The 21,520-nt window shown below is 37.2% G+C and overlaps 8 protein-coding genes across 8 annotated transcripts in view; 2 read left to right on the top strand and 6 right to left on the bottom strand.

Moving 5' to 3' along the window:
• Positions 1-1,253, bottom strand: part of LOC105316434 (deleted in malignant brain tumors 1 protein-like) — a 9,120-nt gene extending 7,867 nt beyond the window's left edge. The window contains exons 1-6 of the mRNA XM_020004800.1: positions 1,196-1,253; positions 982-1,149; positions 703-885; positions 486-653; positions 253-435; positions 28-198 (exon numbers count right to left, since the gene is read on the bottom strand). Of these exons, the coding sequence (XP_019860359.1) occupies positions 28-198; positions 253-435; positions 486-653; positions 703-885; positions 982-1,149; positions 1,196-1,253 (931 nt within the window). The remainder of the gene's footprint in view (positions 1-27; positions 199-252; positions 436-485; positions 654-702; positions 886-981; positions 1,150-1,195) is intronic.
• Positions 1,254-1,355: 102 nt separating this feature from the next.
• On the top strand, positions 1,356-5,439 carry LOC109589706 (uncharacterized). The gene is made up of 15 exons (XM_020005746.1): positions 1,356-1,448; positions 1,491-1,692; positions 1,745-2,262; positions 2,413-2,471; positions 2,792-2,964; positions 3,011-3,219; positions 3,320-3,773; positions 3,823-3,953; positions 3,997-4,130; positions 4,174-4,315; positions 4,355-4,661; positions 4,707-4,787; positions 4,836-4,929; positions 4,983-5,075; positions 5,130-5,439. The coding sequence occupies exons 3-15, from the start codon at positions 2,040-2,042 to the stop codon at positions 5,265-5,267; spliced, it is 2,238 nt and encodes a 745-aa protein (XP_019861305.1). The 5' UTR covers positions 1,356-1,448; positions 1,491-1,692; positions 1,745-2,039; the 3' UTR covers positions 5,268-5,439.
• On the bottom strand, positions 5,378-6,225 carry LOC109589803 (uncharacterized). Its single transcript, XM_020005815.1, has 3 exons — positions 6,189-6,225; positions 5,981-6,145; positions 5,378-5,936 (listed from the first exon to the last, which is right to left on the bottom strand). Exons 1-3 carry the CDS (start codon positions 6,202-6,204, stop codon positions 5,389-5,391), a joined length of 729 nt encoding a protein of 242 aa, XP_019861374.1. The 5' UTR covers positions 6,205-6,225; the 3' UTR covers positions 5,378-5,388.
• A 49-nt stretch (positions 6,226-6,274) lies between these two features.
• On the bottom strand, positions 6,275-12,407 carry LOC109589756 (ubiquitin carboxyl-terminal hydrolase 37-like). Its single transcript, XM_020005782.1, has 12 exons — positions 12,290-12,407; positions 12,180-12,244; positions 11,927-12,134; positions 11,601-11,859; positions 11,485-11,556; positions 8,092-8,213; positions 7,990-8,041; positions 7,701-7,942; positions 7,525-7,652; positions 7,178-7,475; positions 6,969-7,133; positions 6,275-6,922 (listed from the first exon to the last, which is right to left on the bottom strand). The coding sequence occupies exons 1-10, from the start codon at positions 12,358-12,360 to the stop codon at positions 7,327-7,329; spliced, it is 1,368 nt and encodes a 455-aa protein (XP_019861341.1). The 5' UTR covers positions 12,361-12,407; the 3' UTR covers positions 6,275-6,922; positions 6,969-7,133; positions 7,178-7,326.
• Positions 12,408-12,464: 57 nt separating this feature from the next.
• Positions 12,465-13,266, bottom strand: LOC105316404 (pyridoxine/pyridoxamine 5'-phosphate oxidase-like). Its single transcript, XM_011411257.2, has one exon. The coding sequence runs from the start codon at positions 13,247-13,249 to the stop codon at positions 12,587-12,589; it is 663 nt and encodes a 220-aa protein (XP_011409559.1). The 5' UTR covers positions 13,250-13,266; the 3' UTR covers positions 12,465-12,586.
• A 25-nt stretch (positions 13,267-13,291) lies between these two features.
• LOC100635257 (pyridoxine-5'-phosphate oxidase-like) lies at positions 13,292-14,182 on the bottom strand. The gene has a single exon (XM_003383367.3). It carries the CDS (start codon positions 14,130-14,132, stop codon positions 13,407-13,409), a length of 726 nt encoding a protein of 241 aa, XP_003383415.1. The 5' UTR covers positions 14,133-14,182; the 3' UTR covers positions 13,292-13,406.
• Positions 14,156-16,935, top strand: LOC100635134 (toll-like receptor 6). Its single transcript, XM_003383366.2, has 8 exons — positions 14,156-14,283; positions 14,724-14,984; positions 15,083-15,388; positions 15,436-15,774; positions 15,836-16,147; positions 16,193-16,330; positions 16,378-16,779; positions 16,896-16,935. The coding sequence occupies exons 1-8, from the start codon at positions 14,226-14,228 to the stop codon at positions 16,931-16,933; spliced, it is 1,854 nt and encodes a 617-aa protein (XP_003383414.2). The 5' UTR covers positions 14,156-14,225; the 3' UTR covers positions 16,934-16,935.
• LOC100632568 (mitogen-activated protein kinase kinase kinase 2-like) lies at positions 16,875-21,514 on the bottom strand. The gene is made up of 15 exons (XM_020005756.1): positions 21,504-21,514; positions 21,323-21,419; positions 20,614-20,784; positions 20,354-20,385; positions 20,119-20,302; positions 19,533-19,650; positions 19,385-19,432; positions 19,200-19,289; positions 18,865-19,023; positions 18,586-18,644; positions 18,285-18,521; positions 17,626-17,755; positions 17,402-17,573; positions 17,184-17,348; positions 16,875-17,121 (listed from the first exon to the last, which is right to left on the bottom strand). Exons 2-15 carry the CDS (start codon positions 21,410-21,412, stop codon positions 17,049-17,051), a joined length of 1,728 nt encoding a protein of 575 aa, XP_019861315.1. The 5' UTR covers positions 21,413-21,419; positions 21,504-21,514; the 3' UTR covers positions 16,875-17,048.
• Between the last annotated feature and the right edge of the window lie 6 nt (positions 21,515-21,520).

The raw sequence follows: 21,520 nt of genomic DNA, 5'->3' as shown, positions 1-21,520 counted from the left end.
AGAATAACACTATGGACTATCATATACCAGAGTCTGCATATCCTAACTGTTTGCAGATTACCCTAGCATCAGTAGTATCCCACCCACTGCTGCAGACTGGGCCCCAAACTCCATCAACACATACTTCTACTCTTCCTTCCTGATATACTGATCCGTTGACTAAACGGACACTGCCATCAGTGCATGAACTACTTTGTCCTAACAAGAAAATAGAATATTTACATATGACTACATGACTACAATGCAGCTCACTATAGCATCTAATAGCTTTAGGAGATGCACAGCTTAGAGAGCTAGAAATGCAAGATGAAGATGATGAAGATGAAGATACTGAACAGCTAGACAAATCCGATTCAGTAGCATAACTACTACATGAGATAGTGAGTGGGGAATAGCCTAGTTCCCAGGAATCCAGATCAGATAGAGAAATAAACCCTATTGAATACATTGTGTACATAACACTTCATATACTCTGATACTCTTACTTGCAAATGGTTCATAACCTAATTGTTTACAAGCTACAGTTGCTTCCTTATCACCCAACGAACAAAATTGAACCCAAGCACCATTGTAACAATAGTGTAATACTCCTTCTGAATCAGTTGCACCTCCTGTCAGTTGTACTGATCCTGACTCAGAGCAATTAGCAGTATCTAATGAATACCTCATGTATTAATAATTATATGACACATGGTGGCTTACTGTTGTTAGCATCAATTTCTCCAATACACTGCACTCCAGCAGCATAACTAGAGGATTGACAAGAATAATAATAAGAGCTACTGCAACTTGTAAGTGATGATTCAGAACCAGAACAAGAGTAGTAATATCGTCTGGAATAACCAGTGGAACCAAAATATTGCTGAGCATTTTGATAATAAGTACCTGCATATTAAGTGCACAAAGATAATAATTATCATGATCTTTATTGACATAATAATATTATTCATAATTTTATATTAGACATTCAAAAGTTCTTACTGGCTCCTAAGTATCCTAGCTGACGACAAGCGACATTAGCTTCAGGACAATCCCATCCCACATTACATGCATTGTTCCAATAACCAGAATAACAATATTGAACTGTTCCCCTGTCTGTTTGATTTACACTACCATTATCGTAGAGTCGTACAGAACCATACGAACAACCTTTAATAGATTTGGAAATAAAATAAAATAAGAGTCTTTTTCTTACCATACACTAAAGAAACAGAGAAAAGGAGGAATAAGAAAAGGGTAACTACGGCTGCCATAACTTGATTAAAGCTTATTAATTAATCTATCTATGATTAAAGTATTTAGCGCATAAATAACTTTAAGCACCTCCCTCTAAAAAGGGAGTGGCTGGCTGCAGCAAGCTGGCAAAGCAAAGCCAACAAACAAGACAAGACAAGATGAATCTTCTCTGCTGTTTTGAGGATACTACAACTGTTAGCAACGACGCAGAAGTACTCATACTTATAAAAACACGCAATTACCTCTTTCTATAGGCAACAGAGCAGCCATCTACTACAAAATCGCAATTGCCAGAGGGTGCTTTGGAAATATGTCGCAAATTTGACAAGAATGGTGACGGGTATATCAGCAAGAAGGAGATGAGGGAGGCTGTTGGTAACTCTGTAACAAAAAAAGATTTGGAAGAGCTCTTAAAAAGAGCTGATACCAATAATGATGGGAAAGTAGATTATGGAGGTAGGGCTGTGATAAAGATGAGGTTTTGCATGATTATTTTGATCTTTCCTAGAGTTTTTCAAAGCTGCTTTTTCCAAGGAATGATTACATTGACAGCTACAATAAGTGTGCATATGTATATTGTACTTAGTTTTCTTAATCTGGATGAATTTATTATTTTATTTTAATGATCCTACTGTGCAGTTGACATAACTCCCACTCTAATATATATAGTGTGATAACCTCCTCCACCTAGTTAATTTTTAGCTCCGCCCCAAATTAATAAACCACATAAGACCTTTAGCTCAGCTCAAGCATCAAAAAAGATCTTTTTCTCTAGATTAGATAATCTTGATTTGTTGGTAAATATGGTCCAACCTTTTCATCACTTTGCTCCACCACTCAACACTCCTGTACCAGCTGCAGCAGCTCCATCCCAGAGTGTGCTTCCTCCAAGAAGACAAAGAAGCAATACCATTGGAAATGTTGAGGAACTGTCCAGCAGCAGCAGCAGTGAGAGCAATGTCTCTGGCCGCCGCTCCAAGAGCTGGTATGAAGGATTAGCTGGTAGTTTCATTGATAGTATAAGAGGTAAGGGACTATAAAATACTCTGATTAAGAACTGTGGTTTTCAGTGATGGTAATGATTGCATACCTTTAATATGCAAAATATAAACAATATTCCACTTGCTTACAATATCATCATAATTATTATTAATTTATTGTATTTTCATAATGCAGGTAGTTCAGTGGCAAGTGATGCAATAGAAAAAAAAGAAAGTATCAAGACCAAAATGAAAGTGAGTGAGCTCAGTTGGGAAGTCCCATACTTTTGTTATCGTAATATTATAAACTGTAGTGTAAGCATAATCTGATGCATACATAGCACGTGCAGCAGACTATCACATTTCATCAAGTTTTGAGTAGTATACCCAATTGTACTGAAATACACTTCACAGGTGTTTTAAGTAAACTGTTTGCCTTTATATCTGTGCTAGCATAGCACAGCTACACTACGCATGCATAAAACAGTGTATAATTCCCTAGTGATATAGCAATTTCCTACAATGTATAAACACATTTTAATGCAACACCAATAACCTATATGCATAACATGCAGGGAGCATTGAAAGATATAGCTCAATGGTGCCCTGAGGAAACTCGTGAGGATTTCCAAAAACACTACTTGGAGCCTGTCAAATACAAAATGAAGGAAAAGATAGTTTCCATTGGAATATGCGGAGAGGCTGAATCTGGGAGGAGAACATTACTTAGTGTACTCCAGCATTCAAGGTATAAAGAAATTAAAATTCTTTATTTATATTATGTATTTTTATAGAAATAGAAGTTCGACTAGTAGCAATGATTCATACCTGGTCTTCAAACTGTGTCCTTACATGAGTCATGCACAGGCTGGGAACCTCAATGAAGAGTTTACTCGCTCACTTCTCTCCTGCTCAGCTTATCTCTGTGTTATGAGCTGCCAGGAGATACACAAGGAGAGAGTTGAGACAGGCTATCTGGAAGTGTTGCTACAGAGAGACAAAGGTTAGCATATCAACAATAGTGAGAGAAGTAGTAATGAAAGCAGGTCATTGATAATCATCACCCACTATAAAGATACAGTTTACAAACTTGTTTTCTGTAGATATATTTAATCAGAGAAGAGCTCTAATTGTTGCAAACAAGCTTGATCTTTGCTTCACGGACGAGGAGCTCCAAAAGATGGGCAGACAAATTAATATTGCATCTCATGCCAACTCTGGCTCTCTCAGTGCGACAAGTAGCGAATACTCACATTATGATAGGCTACAGGATCATCAAGACTTTGAACAGTACATAAAGAAAAAAGCGGCTGGACAAATTAAGCATCACACAGGCACTGAGGTGCCTGCAAGTTGCATCAAACCAGCCATACTGAAGTGGTCAAGATTAGCTCGAGATTATTACCAAGGGATTGAAGAGGGACCAGGGACAGAAGCTCAGTTACAAGAATGGCTGGATCTGCATGAACCTTACAGAGAAATGAGCAGTGACCTCGAGGGAGCAAGTGACGAGAAAATATTTGAGATAATAACTGGGACTTCAGACATTGAAGACTGGTAAGTAATAAGGATCCATCACAATGTATATACCTGTGATTTTGTATAGGGTTGAGCATCACTCAAAAAATGTTAATAACCTCAAACAGCTCTCAGTATTATCTGATATTGTTTATTGCATTCATCAATGCATTGACCTCCTCCAAACAGAAATAGATACTCTCACTATGAAACTAGAGAGTAAGTGACTAACAATAATTGTAGATATTATTTATCATGTTAGATATGGAGACTCTTTTAGTCCAAAAGTCGCAAATGATGGAAGAGCTGAGGTTATGTCATTCTGTCATATCTTCAAATATCGACAACACAACACTATTTGCTGGCTTAATAGAAGCCTATGACACAGATATAAAAGTATTAGAAATATAGCTAAACTTTATGCATAATTCATATACAGGAGCCATTGTTGAATCTTAGAAAACTAGCTGAAAGCCTTATAGAAAGATTCAAAGAAATGAGCACATCAAAAGTGAGAAGACTCGTTCAATATCAGGTTGAATATCCCTGCAATGAAGCACTTCAGGAAACATGTGAACTTGGTAAGAATGGAAGATTATATTTCTCTATTTCTGGTATAGATATTGATAGTTTTTGTCGTGGGGCAGCAAATCAAGTGAAAAAAATAAGAAGAGGTGTCATTTTAAATAGCATGCACAATGTTCTTCCATTTAAAATGATAAAAGAGAATGCATTAGAGCTCACTAAACTTGCTGATCATTTACTCGAGGAGAAAACATCACTGGAACTCATTATAATACCAGGAGGAGGAGGAAGTATTGAAGGAGATTGTACTAGGAAAGATTACAACAGACTATCATGCACTAGTGGATTAGAACTGTCTTATCCAGTCACTCTAGAAACATTCATCAATGACGATGATACACTGTAAGAATACGTTGATATAACTGTCTTTTATTTTTTTATTTTTAGACAAGCAATAGCTGATCAACTTCACCCCTATTTCTGTACTATGCTTTCTTTGCATACAGACTCAGTAGAAAATGCAATTGAGTAAGTAATGCATAATAATAATTATAGTGATTTGCATTATGTTTATAGTCACAAAAATCTGGACAATGATGTGAAGGAGGACTTTATAAAACGATGTGAGAAGTATTTAACATCAGAAAATCTTAGAACAAAAACTGTTCAGGTAATATAAACTAACAGTATGAAATACTGATGAATCAATGTATTATCTTATAGTTTCATATGGACATAGTCACTACTTATATCTCAAATTTTCTTGAGAAGTTTGATCAAAAGTATCAACCACAATTATTATCAATGAAACAACAGGTAAAGGCATGCTGAGTGTACATACAATAGCAGACTGAATGTTATATTCCATAGATGACTGAAGAAATTGAGACTTTGACCAAAGCAAAGGAAAGAAGTCTTAAAAACATGAGGAAAGCAATCACACTTAAAGTGACACTAGAATTAGAAAGATCAGAGCTCTTGGCACGAATCGCGGGTGGAAATAATTAATACTTAATAACGACGTGGTGTTGGCTTTTATATAAATATCCTTATATATAACAGAGACTTATTTTAACTGTGTATATTATAAATTTTTAATTTTATTTTTAATTTTCTAATGCACGCACAGTTATGTTTTAGTTGCAACTATCATATAATAATAATCAGTTAATTCTTTGAATGGTTCTCCCTTAAAAACAGTTTCATCCAGTTTCTTGATCCCTAATTCAATTTCTTTGTCAGTAAGTAAGCTTAGTGCTGTGTAGCAGCGATGACGTAGAGAGTAAAAATACTTTTCTCTTGAGTAGCTATGAGAATGAGACTCTTCTCCTCTTTCTTCTACACTAAAACCAGCTTGCTTGAGGTATTCCTCAATCTCATCCAGTGAATTGAATCTTGTCTTCAAATCTTTCCAGACTAAGACTTCTGGATGCTCTACAATCAGCAATTGATCCCCAGGCTTTAGTAGCTTGTAAAACGCAGCCATTGAGGCTTCAAGGTGAGGGAAGAGATGAATGCAACCGATACAAACAAACTTGTTATATTTTGAGATAATGTGTGGATATGAATTTATTAAGTCATCAAACGTAGCCTCCAAAGTGAGGACCCCTTCCCTTTTACTGGCTGGCTCCAACATGTCAGGGCTTGGATCTACAACTAGTACTGGTTGCCCAAGATCTACAGAATAAACATTTGGTATTTTTTGGTGTCTTGAAGCTTACTTGCTTTCTTCCATATTAAAGAGCTGATTGCTCCAGTACCACCTCCAATGTCAGCCAGTGAATCAGTTGGTAGTAGTTTGAGCCACTTACAAGATATTTCAGCCAGTTCTTCATACATATGGTCATAAAAGAAGTCATATTCTTGAGCAATGGCTTTATAGTGACCTGCAGAAGGTGCAGAGTGGATAGATCACGAGATGTCTCTTACCTTGTACATGAGCCATATTGTCAAGTGGGTGTAAATCAGGAAATTATTGATTTAATAATGTATTGAATCAATTTGAATGCACACTATTTCTTGGGCTTTAGTAATAAGATTTAAATACTCAAATAGTATAAGGACATCAATATGCATAAATTTTGAAGTTAAAGAGCATGTGCTACGAAATTGTAAGGCACATAGTTATGTTTTAGTTGCAACTATAATAAAAATCAGTTAATTCTTTGAGTGATTCTCCTTTAAAAACAGTTTCATCAAGTTCTTTGATTCCCACTTCAATTTCCTCGTCAGTAAATAAGCTTAGTGCTGTGTAGCAGCAATGACGTAGAGAATAAAATACTTTTCTCTTGAGTAGCTATGAGAATGAGACTCTTTTCCTCTCTCTACACAAAAGCCAGCTCGTTTATGGAACTCCTCGAGCTCATTCAATGAATCCCAACTCGTCCTCAGGTTCTCTTTCCAGATTAAAATATTGTACTGAACAATCAGTAATTGATCCCCAGGCTTCAGTAGCTTGTAAAATGCAGCAATTGAGGCTTCAAGATTAGGGAAGAGTAAAATGCATCCGTTAAAAACAAACTTATTATATTTCGAGATGGTGTGTGGATGTGAACTGATAAAGTCATCAAACGTAGCCTCCAAAGTGAGGACCCCTTCCCTTTTACTGGCTGGCTGCAACATTTCAGGGCTTGGATCTACAACTAGTACTGGTTGCTCAAGATCTACAGAAAAAAAACAAAATAGCACTTTTGCTGTCTTGAAGCTTACTTGCTTTCTTCCATATTAAAGAGCTGACAGCTCCAGTACCACCTCCAATGTCAGCCAGTGAATCAGTTGGTAGCAGTTTGAGCCACTTACAAGATGCTTCGGCTAGTTTTTCATACATATGGTCATAAAAGAAGTCATACTCTTGAGCAATGACATTATAGTGATCTGCAGAAGGTTCAGTAGATAATATTATGACTGAGAGGCTTTACCTTGTACATGAGCCATTTAATTTACAAGTGCCTCACAAAGTGGGTGTGAAACAGGAAATCATTATAAATTTTTTAATCGACTAAAACAACAATACACATTCATACATGTACACACACTTATTAAACATATTAAATATTTGATGAATGATTTATCGATTGATTGCAATATAAAACAGGATGTATGCCTTTGTCTGATGAAGCTGTCGAACCTCCTCTTCTGTTGTCATTGAAACATGCGAATCATTGCAATGCCACCAAGTATTGGTCAGTGGACAATGAACTTCACTAACATAATGACCTACAATTTACATACATAGTTACTATACTATAATAGATTGTTTTCTTACCACTGGATGATTTATTTCCAAAGTGACTAATGATACTAGTAAGTCTGTATGGTAATGCATGTCTTTTCTCTTGAGGAGAGATTTCTTTCTCTGCTATTACAGTCTCTAGTTTCTTACCCATCAATTGCCTAGCATAAAAGAAGGTTTATGCAGTGGGCATTGTAATGGGGTCATACCCAAGCACATCTTGTTTATTATCATAAGGAGAGGAGAGTATTGGGTCAGGATTAGAAACGGGTGCTAGATTTAAATGACGTGGGATTCGAACAGGGTCAAGATTCTTGTCACAACTGCCGCGATCGTTAAGAGAGTACCTCTTAAGAGTAAGTATGAGTACTCTTGGTAAGGCTGATAGCTTTCTTGATAGAGTACAAGATGAGTTAGAACAACTGTGACACTTGTACTCAACAGTTTCACTCTGAAATGATGAAGAAGTAGACAGGAGAACTCAAATTGCATAATTACCTTGAAATAATCTTCTAATAATTCTTGTAGACTATTGCGACTACCAGTTGTACTATATAAAAAAATCAATACATCATCATCATTGTAATATTTGTGACTAACAAGTGAAGAGAGAGATCTAAGACTTCTTCATATTTATTTACAGTGGAATGACAAACAGTACACTTCAAACTCTGCTCTATACTGCTCTTGAAATTAATCTCAACTGGGCAGAGACTGAACACCTACAAAGACCATCATTTAAAAAGAACAAAAACGAAAAGATATATCTCAATTTGACTCTTAAATTAAATTTAATGCATTTTCAGTTATTCTAGCTAAAATTTTATATCATTATGACCAACACTTGGGCTAAGAGAATAATGAGAATGACTGTTTTTAAAACATGATACATACAGTACAATAAATCTGCATCCATTGAATGAAAATTGTTTTTACAACCCACCGCCCACTTGATACTGAAAATATCCCACATTGACCAATGAATATGTTATCAAAGATATGATATTACAGAATGAGGTTGCATTCTGATTGGTTAAATCATATCTTGCTATTATTCATGACTCATGTGACCAAGAACTAGCTTTGTTTCATGTGACCAAGAACTATAGCTTTGCTTCTTTCAATATGGCTACTGGACAAGCTATTATAATTGAGAGCAGTGATGAGGATGCATCTGTCCATGATGACCTTGAAGAGCAGCACTACCCAAGTGACATTGAAGACAGGCCAATATCATCCCCGGAGCCGGAAGAGGAAGAAAATCCAAATACCGTAAGGATTACAGACCCTTTTGAATCACTTTCACAGGAGACAAGAGCGAAGATAGAAGAAATGCGTGATAGAAACGAAACAATCAATATACTAGTCATTGGACCAACTGGCTCAGGGAAATCAACAATCGTGAATTCTTTAATGGGAGAATATGTGACCCAAGTTGAGCATGGAGCTGAATCGGTTCAATCTGAAACAATAGAATACGAAGGAGAGGTCAAGGGAATACAGATAAAAGTATATGATACCATCGGGTTTGGTGACACCAGAGGAAAGAGTGGGAAGCATATAGTACGAGAAATAGCCAAGAAGAATAAATTTGATTTGATCTTGATATGCTTGAAGTTTGATTCTCGGGCCTCAAGTGATGTGAAGGATATGTTCAAAACACTGAAGAAGGAAATCAGCAAGGAAATGTGGGAGAGATCAGTAATCATATTGACCTTCACCAACATATTCCTTCAACTTGAAAGCGTAAAGAAATTGACAGATGAAGAAAAGGAGGCAAACATTCTTGGTAAAATCGACACATTTCAAGGAAAAATATCTGATTTCCTTTCTGGCAAAGTCACAGAGAGTACACTTCGTAACATACCATTCCGTATTGCTGGTAATTTTGGAGAAACAAATTTACCAACAACAGAAAATTGGTTAAAGGCATTGTGGGAGTCTTGCATTAGCCGATGCAGTGAAAGGTCTCGTCCTCTCTTAAAGTTTTACTCAACCCAACGATTATTAGGAATAACAGGAAACATAAGTCTCCCTACAGTGACTGGAGCAGTAGCAGGTGGAATAATTGGAGCTGGGGTTGGTGTAGTGGGTCATGTACCAGGTATGGTAGGAGGAGCAGCATTGGGGGCTGTAGCAGGGGCAGCTGTTATGGGTGCTGTGTCTGGAGGAATTGTTGGAAAAGACACCCAGAAAAAGAAAAACAAGTAGCTCAGAACATTTAGTATTTTAGTGCAATAAACTAAGTTTCACTATTCTCTACCCATTCTACTATATATGTACATGTAGTGATATTTAAAATCGTGTAATAACTTTATATATATACTGTTACCTTAATGTTATGTGCAAATTTAATGTAGTGTTATTTAATAAGTATTTTGTAAATTAATCTCAACTGGGCAGAGACTGAACACCTATGATAAATACCACTGAAAGACTATAATTTTAATATGCACAAAGCACTAAGGAAAATATGACCCCAAGGGAAAATTATGACCTGTTGTTGCTATATAAAATTTCTTCAGAATTTTGGCTGATCATTAATGTGTTTATTCTACTCTTCGTACTACTATACATCCATATTGAATGCTAATTGTTTTTACAACTCTTCCTTCCCACTACATGCAATTGTGTGTAGTTTCAGAATATGAGATTGGATTCTGATTGGTCAAATCATCTCTTGCTATTATTCATGACCTCATGTGACAAAGAACTAGCTTTGCTTCTTTCAATATGGCCACTGAAGAAGATATTACAATAGAGAGCAATGATGAGGAGAAATCTATCCATGATGATCATAAAGGTGAAGAGCAGGGTTACCCAACTGACATTGAAGATAGGCCAATATCCCCAACAGAACAGCCAAACACCAGAAGCATTGAAGACTCTTTTGACTCACTTCCACAAAAGATAAAAGATACAAGAATTGCGTGATAAAGAAGAGCCAATTAATATACTAGTCATTGGACCGACTGGCTCAGGGAAATCAACAATCGTGAATGCTTTAATGGGAAAAGTCGTGGCAAATGTTGAACATGGAGCCGAATCAGTTCAATCTGAAATAACAGAATATGAAGGGGAGATTGTAAAAGTACAGATAAAAATATATGATACAGTTGGGTTCGGTGACACCAAAGGAAAGAGTGGGAAGCATATAGTACGAGAAATAGCCAAGAAGAATAAATTTGATTTGGTCTTGATATGCTTGAAGTTTGATTCTCGAGCCACAAGTGATGTGCAAAAGATGTTCACAACACTGAAGAAGGAAATCAGCAATGAAATGTGGGAGAGATCAGTAATTGTACTGACCTTCACCAACATGCTCCTTCGACTTGGAAATATAAAGCAATTGAAAGATGAAGGAAAGGAGGAAAGCATTCGTCGTAAAATCGCTACATTTAAAGAGAAAATATCTGAATTCCTTTCTGGTCAAGTTACAGAGGAAACAATAGGTAAGATACCATTCTGCATCGCTGGAGAAGAAGATGAAATAAAGTTACCAACAACAGAAAATTGGTTAAAGGTATTGTGGGAGTCTTGCATTAGCCGATGCAGTGAAAGGTCTCGTCCTCTCTTAAAGTTTTACTCAACCCAACGATTATTAGGAATAACAGGGAACATAAGTCTCCCTACAGTGACTGGAGCAGTAGCAGGTGGAATAATTGGAGCTGGGGTTGGTGTAGTGGGTCATGTACCAGGTATGGTAGGAGGAGCAGCATTGGGGGCTGTAGCAGGGGTGGCTGTTATGGGTGCTGTGTCTGGAGTAATTGTTGCAAAAGACACCAGAAAAGAGAAAAATAAGTAACTTAGAACATTTAGCACTTTCGTGTGATAAACTTATAGTTTGACTATTTTCTACACATTCTACTGTACATGTAGTGACATTTAAAATCATGTAATGACTTCACATATACCATTACCTTAACATTATGTGGTAGTGTTAATAAGTATTTGGTATAGTTAAATTGATATAATATAAATTGCACATAATACCTTAGAATCTTTAAGAGCTGATATATCAGACCGCAACATACTTAAGCAATGAGTCAACAATTCGTGTGCATCCTATACAATAAACATCACCATGGCAACAAACCACACCCACTCACCTGCTCATTGAAACCATAAAAATTCTTAGCTCTCTCCCTAATGATTCTTCTGATGTCCTTGATGAGGATTATCTGACCGTCAAGGCCACTCCCACTGTACTTAGCCTTAACGAGTAGAAATAACATACGAAAGAGAGACTTGTTTGATAAAGACGGAGACTCTTTGTGCGACTGAACAATATCGAGTGCAAAACATCTCAAGGAGAGAAGAGACTGGAGGACAGCATTGAGATAACACGTGTTACCTAAATTGATAAATCTTAAAAGGATAGAGAAGAGAAAGATGACAAATAATAATTATTAAATTTGCATTATTTTGTACTTACCCTTCAGGTGAGTCTGTTTTTGAGCGTTTAGGAGGTGAAGGTAGTGTTGGATCTCTTGTCATTTTGTTTGGTGTCAGAAGTGCCCTTTTTGGGTGAGGGATGGGAGGAGGGAGTGGAGAGAGAGACAGTGACCTTTTAGTTCCTTGAGGACTTGTCAATTGGCGTTCCGGTATTTTAAAAGGATTAGTATGACCACTGTTGTAGAAATCTATTAATAAGTAAATATATTACCACAATTTCATAATAGGCTAACTTGACTTATTTTCTTTATTACTACTATTGAAAGCTGCTGCCAGCATCTTGGAACTACGACTAAACCTTTAAAAGGCTTTAAATTGTTAGTAAATACAAAACTCTATTTACCCTTTAGTCAAGTCTTTTCTAGGAGGATTCCACGGCCTTCCCTTTGGAGATGACAACTCAGAGGCGGCCATTTTTCTACTATTTCCCGCCAAATAGGCGGGAAGATCACGTGATACATGAAGGTGTGGCTAAAATAATTAATCAACTAATTTTAACAATTATCAAAAATCAGAAATAAAATTATTAGTTTTGCAAAAAAACTAAAGAAATCACAAGTACAGAATAACTGAAGTAACAAAAATGAAGTTAGTAGATAGTAGTAGATCTAAATGAATGAATGAATGATTGCAATCAAAGTTAAGGAAGGAACCGTTTGACAGACCACGTGGAATCAGGGCTCTGTGTAAAGACAATCCTGTCAGACTGCCAGTTGTGATGGCCCTGATAAAACTCAAAGTAAGTCGGCTGGAGGATATAGCACTGCCAAGAATCAGGAGGAGGGAGTGGCTCCACACCTTTAAACTTAGCCTCAGTCTCCCTGCGCCTTTCCATCAGCTCCTCGTATCCGCTCAGAACTTCGTCCTGATCTCCCATATTTACCGTCACCTGGCAATCGCGTGACGGACAAAACTTATACATCTCAAGGAACTCTTCCCGAGGGAGTTTCTCCACCCTGCCCTTGACTATCATTTGCCTGTCCAGGGAGGGCCAATAAAACAATGCACACGCCTTAGGGTTTGAGCTGAACTCGTTTGCTTTGTTACTCTTGTCACATGTCATGAATTTGATACCACTGTCAGTGATGACAAGACCAATATAACGAGAGGAAGGCATCCCATCCTCTGAGACTGTGCTGAGAGTTCTTAACGGGAACTCATCAGATTTCCCTTCTTCCTCCCATGCCTTCATTTGAGGGAAAGGGTCTGTCTTGCTTACTAGGTCGTTTTCTGTGAAAGGAGGCGCATCACTACAGTCACCGTGTCCCTCTTCTCCGTGATGGTGGTGCTCATGGTCGGCCATTTTTATGCTCAGCAAAAGTGCAAATTGCAAACTTTAAAAAACTAATGCTGAAAATATGATTAGCAAAAACCAATGAGCTCCACCCAAATTAACTTAGCTCATGCTCAATTCTTTACACTAAAATGAGATTGAAATGAATGCATGCATTAGTTCAATTCTACGGAGCTAGTCTTGCAAGCTTCCAAATCTCTCCTCTTCTCTTGAAGCAGATCCTGTCATGAAGTCTGTTACTGTGTCCCTGCCAAAACTCATAATAATTTGGCACTAGGACAAACCCTCCCCAATCCTCAGGCTTAGACAGAGGGATTCCCTTCTCGCATTTCTCTGTAATTTTTTGATGTTCTTCTTCCAATTCAGCCCTAGAGTTAACTTCTGAGCTCTGCTGACTAACTACGGCACTGATTTGACTTGAGATGGGTCTAGAGTTGAAATATACAGCTGATTCGTCTTCAGCTAGTTTCGAAACGACTCCCTCTATCCTCACCTGCCTGTGAAGAGGAGCCCAATAAAAGAGAAGGCTTGCATTAGGGTTCTCACTCAAGTCCTGACCTTTACGACTCTGATAGTTGGTAAAGAATTTGAAGCCTTCGCCACTATAGTGCTTCATCAGTAGCATCCTACAAGATGGTTGACCTGAGAGAGAACAGGTGGCCAGACAGACTGCATTGGCTTCCTTTATTTCTGTACATTGGGAAGCAGCTAGGAACCAAGAGTGAAATACAGCCAGGGGGTCATCCTTAGACACTAGGCTCTCCTCAGACAAAATTTGACTCTCATAAGGTGTTCTTTGACTGTATAAGTCTTTAACTGGGCTTGCTGGACCGCTAGACATTAGTTTTATGGATCTCCTGTAGCAAAAGTTCGCCACAAATCTTGAGAGCATTTTAAACCAAACCCTCTACACACCCATGAATTTTTAATTAGTTGAGTGACACACCCACAATTGTGAATAATATAATTTTTGGAGCTGCTCAAGATGTTTCTGTTGTTTGCTCTCTTTTGCTATCAATTGCTTGCAAAGACAAATTCTCAAAGTAAGTCAATAAAATGTATAGTAGCTGGATTATTGATTGCTACACAAAATGCCTGATGAAGCATGCTTGCTTCAAGCTTTATTTGTTGCTTTGTTCAATGATCTGCACTAAGAGCTGTACCTCATAAACTATGCAACAGTAATGTAATCAGACTTGCTATTATATGCTGGCTAAATTTGCTGTAACATTGCAAATGCTTTAATTGCAGCAATATCAATGCTGACATCGTTTTATGACCTTTGAAAACACCCACTATACATATCACTGCAGTATGCAGCAATATTAGAAAAGCAAATGTCAGATAAGACTGCCTATTCTTGTTGTTGCTTTTACCAAAACTCCTAATGGCATTATCACTTTGTTCAAGTGCTAGTTCCCACCTCAGAGGTGGACTGAGGCTAACCTCAGCAGGAGGAGTTGAGGTATTTATCATCTTTCAGGTTACTGCACCCAAAGTGGTGTTGACCAGACTTTTATCTGCAGCAGAGAAATCAACCAGTCCCTCACTATTCCTTGTGGCTCATCTGGTGATCCTACAAGAAACTTCACGTATACCATAATTCGACCGTTTGAAGGATCTATAGAAACTATTCAAACGGTGTCATTTCTGACTCTCAATTTGCAGACAAGAGACCAAATGGCATCAATCTCATGCACCATTGATGGAAGAATAGAAGCTAACTATAAGATTAATGTTACCAGTAAGTGAATAAGTGCCTCAATTGGTTGCATTCACAACTGTTTGTACAATGCATTTTAAAGGTTTCCCTATAACTATATATCATATCCCACTCTGTAGTTCCCCCTTATTCAATAAAGTTTGGCTCAAGTCCTGATGTTTATGTGTCCGGCCCCATTAGACTATCATGTCCTATAGAAGGTAATCCTCGCCCTCACTTTGTGTGGCATAGATACAATGATATCGATCGAAGCAAAGAACTATCATTACCAACGGAATTAGAATTTGATGTCAATAGTCTAAATAAGACTTGGACTATACAGAACTGGCAGGAGTATATGAATGGATTTTATACATGCTGTGCTGAAAACTATTTAGGTCAACACTGCTACATAAATGGAGCCACATTCAGACTCTTTGCTAAAAGTTAGCACTGTATTTAGTATATGTATTGAATCCTTTGCTTCTTATAGTTTGTGATGGTTCTACTGACACTGATGGTTATATTAAAACTGCTAGCAATGAGCTGACATATCCAATCAAATCAACTATTAGTATCACATGCATTGCCTTCAATGCTGTGCATAACCAGCCACCAAACTGGTTTTTTAAATCGTTTTATGAAACAAGACCCACTAGGATACCTACCCTAAAGCCTGGACCATCTTATAGCATTAGATACAGATACGATGACAGAAAGTGTTTGTGGAACTCCACACTGATCATCTCTAACTTTTCTGTGTCTCTTGCTGGATCTTACTATTGTAGCTATGGGTTGAACAAAGTCCACAGTCTTGATATTGACTTACAAGGTAAGCATACATCATCAGTACATTAATTACTATTATACCTTTCGTTACTCAAATTGCACAGCATGTCATAAGCTAAGCAGTGAGAACATTAGTCTTACAGTATCACCAACTCAAAGAGCTGTGGGTGAAAATGGATCTCTATTAGTTTTGTCCTGCATGGTCAATAGTACACCTCATGATGCTCCTCCGGTTTGGTGTAAATTAAACGACAATGAAGATTGTGAAATCATTAACTCTACTAGTAATGGGCGTAAGAATTGTTCATGGATCAGTACAGTTGAGATATTAGTGTCAGACTGGACGATTGGCCAGTATCAGTGCTCACATTTGGATGTGGTGCGTCAAGTTGAAGTGACAGCAACAAAAAGAAAAAGTAAGATTTAAAAAATCCAATTATAGCTAATTGTTATGACTCTAGGCCCGTCAAGCAGTTTAGCAATAGGAGCAGTATCACTGATAGCGGCAATAATAATAATCGTTATTATTATGACAGCAGTAACAGCATTACTGCGTTGCTATAAAGCAACAAGATACGCCAGAACAAAAGAACCTCCATGTAAGTGAAATGATTTGAAAGTATCGTCTTGATTTCATGACCTGCAGATGAAGGCTTTCAATGGGATGCTTTTCTAAGCTATCACACAGAAGCAGAGGAATTTGTAATAAGACACATAAAGCAAGTACTAGAGGAGAGAGGGTACAAGATATTCTGGCACCATTCGGATTTCATTGGAGGCAAAACTATCACAGATAACATCAATGACGCTGTGAACGAGAGCAGAAAAGTCATTTTTGTTTTTACAAGAAATTTTGTGAACAGTGAATACTGTATGATGGAGTTACATAGCACACTGGATAGACTGCAGAGAACTAGAACAAGGTGCATGATCCCAATTGCTTTAGAAGATGAGACAACTGTTCCAATTGAACTGAAATCAACTGTCACGTATTGGCCAGTGCTTACTGAAGAAGAGATGAACACAGAAAAACTTATTTGTTTAATTGGTAAGCCTCTGTGCTAAAGCTACAGTATCTTAATTCCTTTTCTGCTACTGCTACAAGCTTTCTCCCATTACTTTGGCAATCAAATTTGACAATTATTTTGTTTTCACTATTTTTAGGTTCTTCAATAAGAAACAAATTACAAGAAAAAAAATGATTAAAAAAAGAAGAAAAGAATAATGTATGACAACAATATCAATAATAATAATAATAGTAATAATAATAAGAATAAGAATACTTACAATGAAAAAATAACAATAATAATAATAATATTAAGTGTTCGGAAAAACTGAGCAAAAGGAATGGCTCAATAAGTCCATTGCTGACGGTCTTTCATTTTTATCTCTAAAAAATAAAACAAATTATATTTAAATTGTACATTCAATTATTACTGATACTATCATTACTTGATGAAGCAGAGCTCAATGAAGTTGTGTGCCTGCTCTGAGCAGTGGGGAGGAAGGTCTGGCTTTGTGTCGTTCATAACTATTTTAAACATGGCCGCCGTCGGCTCAAAGTCCGACCACGGAGGGCGACACTTTAACATTTCAACAACAGTAGCTCCGACGCTCCTGGTAAATAAGAACAGTTAAATCAATAACCTTTCTTTCTTTTTCTCTCTAACCATATATCTGCTTTGAAAGTGTATGGGTCATCGCCCTTGATGACTTCAGGTGCCATCCAGTAAGGAGTTCCATGAACACTCCCAATTCCACTTCTGATCGTTTGTAGTCTTTTTGAGGCACCAAAATCAGCCAATTTAACATTGCCATTTGAATCTCTTAGGATATTAGCACCTGCAAAACCATGACACACATGTAAACTCTCTCTGCTCTCTTTCTCCCTTACCTTTGATGTCTCTGTGAACTATTTTCATTCCATGAAGAAATGCTACTCCTTCCAGTATCTGTCTTGTGTATTTTCTAGTAAGTGCCTCACTCAGTGCTCCTGTGTTCTTTAAATGTTGATATATTGAACCCTAGACGCAAAAAATAAGAATAAAAATCATCGCAATTTTCATTACATTTTTCAATACATATTGATGCCCTTATGCTATGTAGAAAGTTTGAGCTGATTCCGTCTAAAATTTTTCAAGTTATGACCATTTAAAAAAATAGGCCAATTTCCAAAAAATACCCAAGGCTATAGCCCATGGTTTTTTCCAAAAAATGGCTCCGAAATCATCCCCAATTTTTATTACATTTTCTGATACATATTGATGTCTTTATGCTCTGTAGAAAGTTTGAGCTGATTCTGACTCAAATTTTTCGAGTTATGGCCATTTTAAAAAATAGGCCAATTTCCGAAAAATACCCAAGGCTATAGCCCATGGTTTTTTCCAAAAAATGGCTCCAAAATCACCCCCAATTTTTATTACATTTTCTGATACATATTGATGTCCTTATGCTCTGTAGAAAGTTTGAGCTGATTCCAGCTTAAAATTTTTCAAGTTATGGCCATTTTAAAAATATACTAATTTTAAAGTTTCCCAGTATACATGTACTCACTCCTGCTAGGTATTCCATAAAAATAAATAATTTCCCTTCTCTCCTTTCAGTTCCGTAGTATCCCACGACCCTCTCGTGGTGTATATTCTTAAGCAGCTGGACTTCAGTTTCAAACGAACGGACTTCTTTGCTCATTTTAAGCGAATCAAGTGACGGCTTGATATTCTCAATGTGATCAATATCAACCACTTTGACTGCCATGTCCATCTGTGTATCTAAATCAGTACATAAAAAGACCTGCACAGACACACACAAGAGAAAACTTAATAAAAACAAAATGGTGGCCATTAACGGAGAGTACCTGTCCAAATGCTCCTGTACCCAATAGTCTTCCTTTACTCCATCTTGCTGGGGCTGTTACTACATAAAGAAAAGTAAAATTCTACACTTCAGTTGCGAGCATGTATTACTAGTGAATTATAGCACTTTTGATTTTGTTAAAAGACTGGCTCTATTACTATTATTGATGTTAATAATTCATTTGCTTATTTTTAATAAAGATCCCTTGCTAAACATGCTAAAATTAGGCACCCACAATAAAAAGCTGTCTTGAGGTAGACCACATGTATATGATCCTTACTTTTGTGGGACACAGTCAGTGATGCTAACTTCTGTATCGGGAGCTCAGAATCTTGTAACCTCCGACTGTCAGAGCTCCCTGGAACCATTTTGTGATGATAATGCGACGATAAAGGTGGGTGGAGCTTGGGAGGAGGATTCAATGGATAAGTTCCATACACTAAAAAATAATAAATAATAATAATAGTAAGCAAAAAAATAATAAATAATAATTATGCGTAAGTAGGAATTGGAGATAAAAAATTAGGACTAATCATACAACAAATGCACATAATTCTAATTATTTTAAAATGAAGTAATAATGTGGAATCATGTAATTCATGATCATGGTCTTACTAGCTTTATGAGTGTGGGATGGAAGCTCCCCCATTGAGTAACTCTTCTCTCTTGGGTATGTTCTTGTCAATGATTCGGCTCCGTGTTCTTCTACAATTGAAATAAATTATAAAGTAAGATTACAATTAAAAAAGTAGAAGATAGTAGAACTTGAAAAAAAATAAGAGACTAAAGAGAAAGCTAACTGTCATCATATAGTGAATATTCATGATGCCTCAGTAAACCGTCTACACCTAAAAAGAATAAAAAGTGGCGTAAAATTTTTTTATTCAAAAATTTCATTAATATTCCCCGGCAATATGACCAGGAAAGAAGGAGCTAGGGCTACCTCACCTGTAATCGAGAGGTTCTCCTCGGAAATGAATGACATGTCCAAAGTAGAAGGGATTGAGGCTGGGGATGCATTATCGAGATCATCATCTTCAACCTCGGGAATGAATTTACCTCCTTCCTATTAGAGGAAGAAGTGCTCGTTAATTAGAAAACAATTTTGGCACAAGAGGGCACTTAATCAAAATGTTTGTTTAAACTATTGCAATACTAGACACATCAAGTTGACATACATGTACATACATGTACATGTACATACATGTATATACCATATAATACATTACAGTTATTATAGTAAAGGATGGTAGGGTCTTCCTGTCCAAATGAAAAGTAATACAGGAACATGTACATTTATAGGTATACATGTACATGTATATTACAATGTGACTCAATGGGCTCTGGTTTATATAGTAAAACAAATAAAAACATATTAAGATATCATCTTATCTTTTTTTTACTCTACAACTAAGGAAAGACAATAAAAATATACACTATCTACTGTAGATAATGTATATTGCTAATCTCTCTACAGTGCTGTTAACATATAAATCATTATTATTATTATATTTTATTATTAATATTTCCATACCTTTCCCCCAATATCAAGAGGCACTGGTGTAGAGGGCTCGTCAATAAAACCAGGTGGAGGAGAGTCCCTTCTAGAAGGCTCTTCGGGGATGTTCCTAAAGCCGTGATAAGTGTGGAAATACATGTCGGGGCTTTCCCGAAAACCTTCGGTAGTATTACGCATAAAGTACGGCTCTGATTGGGACCTAGGATACAGGCAATAAAAGGTGTGGCTTGTAATAACAATAATTAATTACCTTTGAGTGAATTTTGCCACTTGTTCCTTTAACTATAAAGGAGATGGAAGATTGAGATACAGGAAAATAAATAATAAATGGTAAACAGATCACACAATAAAATAACCAACACATTGGCAGCTACTGTATCCATGTAACAGCTTTACAGTTTGTATTTATAAGAAAATAGAAAATGCAAAACATGCATGTACGTGTAATAATAATAATAATAATAATAATAATAATAATAATAATAATAATAATAATATTCTTCCACTTACATTATCGGGAGTGGGAGAGGCGGAGCTTAACACATCAGTGGGTGGGGCTGTGATGGTGACTGGTTGACGGGAGAGAACAACACGTAGGCTGGTGATGCCAGTGAATCTCTCGTATATGGAAAGAGCAAAATCTAATTCATTCTGTGTTGATAGCCCACTGATGGTCCTAGTCTGTGTGTTGGATAAGGATTAAGAGAGAGAGGGAGAGAGAGAAGGGAGAGAGAGAAGGGAGAGAGGGGGAGAGAGAGAGAGGGAGGGAGAGAGGGGGAAAGGGAGAGAGGGAGGGAGAAAGAGAAGGGAGAGAGAGAAGGGAGAGAGAGAAGGGAGAGAGGGGGAGAGAGAGAAGGGAGAGAGGGGGAGAGAGAGAGAGAAGGGAGAGAGAGAAGGGAGAGAGAGAAGGGAGAGAGAGAGAAAAGAAAGAGAGAGAAGGGAGAGAGGGGGAGAGAGAGAGAGAGGGAGGGAGAGAGAGAAGGGAGAGAGAGAGAGAGAAGAGAGAGAGAGAAGGGAGAGAGGGGGAGAGAGAGAGAGAGAGGGAGAGAGAGAGAGAGAGGGAGGGAGAGAGAGAAGGGAGAGGAGAGAGAGAGGGGGAAGGGAGAAAAGGAGTAGATAACATTTGAGTAAGGAAGGAAGAAATAAAGTGAAACATAAACATAGAAAAGAGAGAGAGTACATATGTGTGTGTATGTCTGTTATCTTCTATTTTCCATACCTCAGTATTATACCAGTATATGTATGATGCACCAAATCTCTTGGTTACAATTTCCTGGAGCTTTTCGAGACTTACTGGCTTCTTCACCATAACTATACTGTAATAAGCAAAACAAAACAGACTTCATGTCAAGAGGACTGGAGAGATAGAGAGAGAGAATTGTAGATGTATGCACAAATACCTTTTTTCATCACCTAG

This window comes from Amphimedon queenslandica, unplaced genomic scaffold (genome assembly GCF_000090795.2).
Source record: "Amphimedon queenslandica unplaced genomic scaffold, v1.1 AMPQUscaffold_13511, whole genome shotgun sequence".
Lineage (NCBI taxonomy): Eukaryota > Metazoa > Porifera > Demospongiae > Haplosclerida > Niphatidae > Amphimedon > Amphimedon queenslandica.
This window is presented reverse-complemented; position numbering and strand designations above follow the sequence as displayed.